At 39.6% G+C, this 3,232-nt stretch overlaps 1 protein-coding gene across 1 annotated transcript; it reads right to left on the bottom strand.

The window, feature by feature from the left end:
• Positions 1 to 295: 295 nt before the first annotated feature.
• On the bottom strand, positions 296 to 1,573 carry LOC134227367 (1,5-anhydro-D-fructose reductase-like). Its single transcript, XM_062708781.1, has 4 exons — positions 1,417 to 1,573; positions 1,183 to 1,350; positions 591 to 1,115; positions 296 to 521 (listed from the first exon to the last, which is right to left on the bottom strand). Exons 1-4 carry the CDS (start codon positions 1,489 to 1,491, stop codon positions 333 to 335), a joined length of 957 nt encoding a protein of 318 aa, XP_062564765.1. The 5' UTR covers positions 1,492 to 1,573; the 3' UTR covers positions 296 to 332.
• Between the last annotated feature and the right edge of the window lie 1,659 nt (positions 1,574 to 3,232).

Raw genomic sequence — 3,232 nt, 5'->3', positions numbered from 1 at the left:
TGCAATCAATATTTAATAGCTGTTGATGTTAAATGACATCAATCTCATTTTGTTTAGCAAATTTATTAGTAGTTTATCTATTGAATAAGATATTAAAGTTGTAAATTTCCCATAATTATCAATTTTTAAAAAAATATTTTCTTTTGTGGATCTACCAATACCTCCAATATTGGTAACGTTGCCCTATTATTAGTAAAATTTCATAAACCAATTATTAATTCTATAAAACAAATATATAAAATATATGTGAAAGGATCTTTGGGGTTGATAAATGCAAAGTTCGTACACAAAATGATTTAATGATTGAGAAAATTTATTTTCTAAGAAAAATTTTAAAATTCCAAATCAAATGGATAGTATTTGTGTTTCTTCAACGGTGGAAATGGTAATGTTCGTTCCGACTGAAAAGTATCCATGTATTGCATTTCCTCATCATTCAAACTGAAATCGAACACGTCAATATTCTGCCGGATTCGTTCCACCTTGGTCGAGTAAGGAATTGGAATCGTGCCTAATTGAACCTAGAATGATAGAAAAACGTAATAAAATCCGCTAGCATCACATTTTGTTTCCTACTTCTCTCTACTCACCAGATATCGCAAAATTACTTGTCCGTCGGTTTTACCATACTTTTGTCCAATTTCCAACACTCTTGGATCTCCCAAAGCCGTTTTGTTCCCGTAGGTGGTTCGGTGCGGTCTTCCCATTGGGCCAAATGCCGTCACAGTTATGTCACGGCTCTTGCAGAACTCGATCAACTTTTTCTGATTCCAGCCAGGGTTCACCTCAATTTGATTGTTGACCGGTTTGATCTCGGCAACGTCCAGGATTCGCTGGATTTGTTCGCTGTTAAAATTCGACAGGCCAATACTACGAACCTTTCCGTCTTTCACTAACTTTTCCAGCGCTTTCCATGTTTCAACATAATCGACATCGGAGAAGAGCGCATTGCCAGCAGCATCCTTTGGCTGCATATTCGAGTATTCGTATCCTTGAAAGGCAAGTCCCATCGGTGAGTGCATCAAATACAAGTCGATGTACTCGATGTTGAGCATATCAAATGACCGTTGGAAAGCATCTGCCACGTGGTCCGGGTGGTGGAATGTGTTCCATAACTACACAGCATCAAACAGTTGTTACATTCTTCGACACAGTTTTTGTTTCTGTACTTCAATAACTAACCTTAGAGGTGACAAAAACATCTTCACGCTTGATTACCCCTTCGGCTATTTTTGCACGGATCGCTTCTCCGACTTCCACTTCGTTTTCATACAGAAACGCTGTGTCGATATGTCGGTACCCTGCATCGATTGCCTTTTTCACAAGGTCAACCCCTTGTCCTTCTTTTGCCTGGTGGAAATTATGGTAATCAATCGTTATTAGTTTTGAATTATTAAAGACAATTGGGTAGCTTACCAAATATGTCCCATATCCTAGTCCGGGAATGGAGTATCCATTCCCGAGACTTACATTGGGAACTGTTGGGGACATTTTTTAAAAAGAATTATTACCACCGCCAAAGTGGACGAACATGAATTCGCTCGAGTGTCAATGAGAGACAATATAAACATCGCTTCGTGATGCATCTTTTAAATGTAAATGTACCACATTCAGCGGTAAAACGAATACAACCGCAAACCGCGATTACTGATAAGCGTGGAAGCAGCTTTTGGTGTGGTTTGTTTGGCATCAACCCTATGTGGGCCGCGGACCGGTAAGGAACTAATAGGTTTCCATGATGGTTTAAGCTACAGAAGGTCATATACAAACTGGATCAAATAGAATTTCCAGACCAAAGGTCGGATATCAAGGTCAAGAAGCACAGGACTCTGGTTACGTACGTTGAACGACAGAGCGATATCAACTCGTTAAGTCTATGTCAAATGAATGAAAAAACGATCAGAAACAAACTTTCTGGCTGAACTTGCAGTCTTGAAAGATAAAGTATCCTTCTCCACTGGACACTGGACTTGACTAAATTGCTTTTATTTCATCAGGTCCTCACCACCATTTACACGGCATCATCTTCCGGGTTCTCTATTGAGTAAATATTACCTCTGCTCAGAGCCGTAGCGTGGACTCCCAGCGCCCTTGGCGAATCCGTTATTGAGCGCCCCTTACTTTTATGCATGGGATATTTTTGAAATTTTTGAACGTTTTTTGCGTGGTGCATTTGCTAAATATTTGCTTTATGAATTCCTTAAGACGCATATATTCCAATAATAAGGAAGTAAGGATTATTAAAGACTAAATAAACCTACGCAAATAAAAAAAATAGATCCAATAGTGCGTGTGTCGCCGACATAAAAATCAAGACTTATTGTGAATTCATGCATTAGTGGATCAAGCTGGGCCAATTAACCTCCATCGCTTAAGTTGCCGGTCAGTGGATGGGTCACTATCGGACGTAGTCGCATCAAGAAGAACCCTACTTTGGAGTGCATTGAATAACCTTCGGAATCACCATTAGAGCATGAATCGTCATTATTGATGAAGAAAACACCAAATCTAGAGTGACTTGGTCGGTGGTGGTTTGAAAGGCCTTTAAATGAAATTCAACTTTGGCAGAAGGTAGGAATAGTGATTGGACCAAGTAGTATCAAGAAAACGCCAGACTTATTCGGATAAAGATATATTAATTCCTGGGCTATCGGTAACTTGGTACATTGGTTGACGTGGTAAGGTCAATAAATTTCAACTTTGAAGTTGATCAGTTGCTATCAATACTGAAATACCTTGATGCAGATTCTCATATACAGTTTGTCTTTAGATAAGTGCCTCGTTTGAAGCTTTACCAGATATTATAGACCTAAAAAATGAATTCCAAATTTCATCGAATTTTCAACGGCTTTTCTTGTTTGTTGTTTTGTATGTCACTGGATCACATGCCATCGTTAAGGTCCGTGTTTGAACCTCAAATAGTTTGCCTGCATACAATGAGATAATGTTTCTCAAATTCATACAAACTCCCTATCACTACTTCGTAGTATCTAGTATTGAAAACGGCTTAGATTTCCTAGTCACCAACAAAAAATATACGCGTTTTTTACAGTCTGCTCTGTGTTTCGTCGATCCCTCCCCAGGCCATCTGCGAGTTGTAAGGCTTGCCTAGGATGTGGTGGGGTTTGACAGTGGGCCCTGTTAAACCTCTACAAAAAGCTGCATGTATCCGCAAGTAGGCCCCACCAAAGCGACCGTGTGCCGCTCAAAGCGCACAAGCCCAAGTCCTGGT

Source organism: Armigeres subalbatus, chromosome 3 (assembly GCF_024139115.2).
Source record: "Armigeres subalbatus isolate Guangzhou_Male chromosome 3, GZ_Asu_2, whole genome shotgun sequence".
NCBI lineage: Eukaryota > Metazoa > Arthropoda > Insecta > Diptera > Culicidae > Armigeres > Armigeres subalbatus.
The sequence above is the reverse complement of the archived record's forward strand: the minus strand, read 5'-3'. Positions and strand labels throughout refer to the sequence as shown.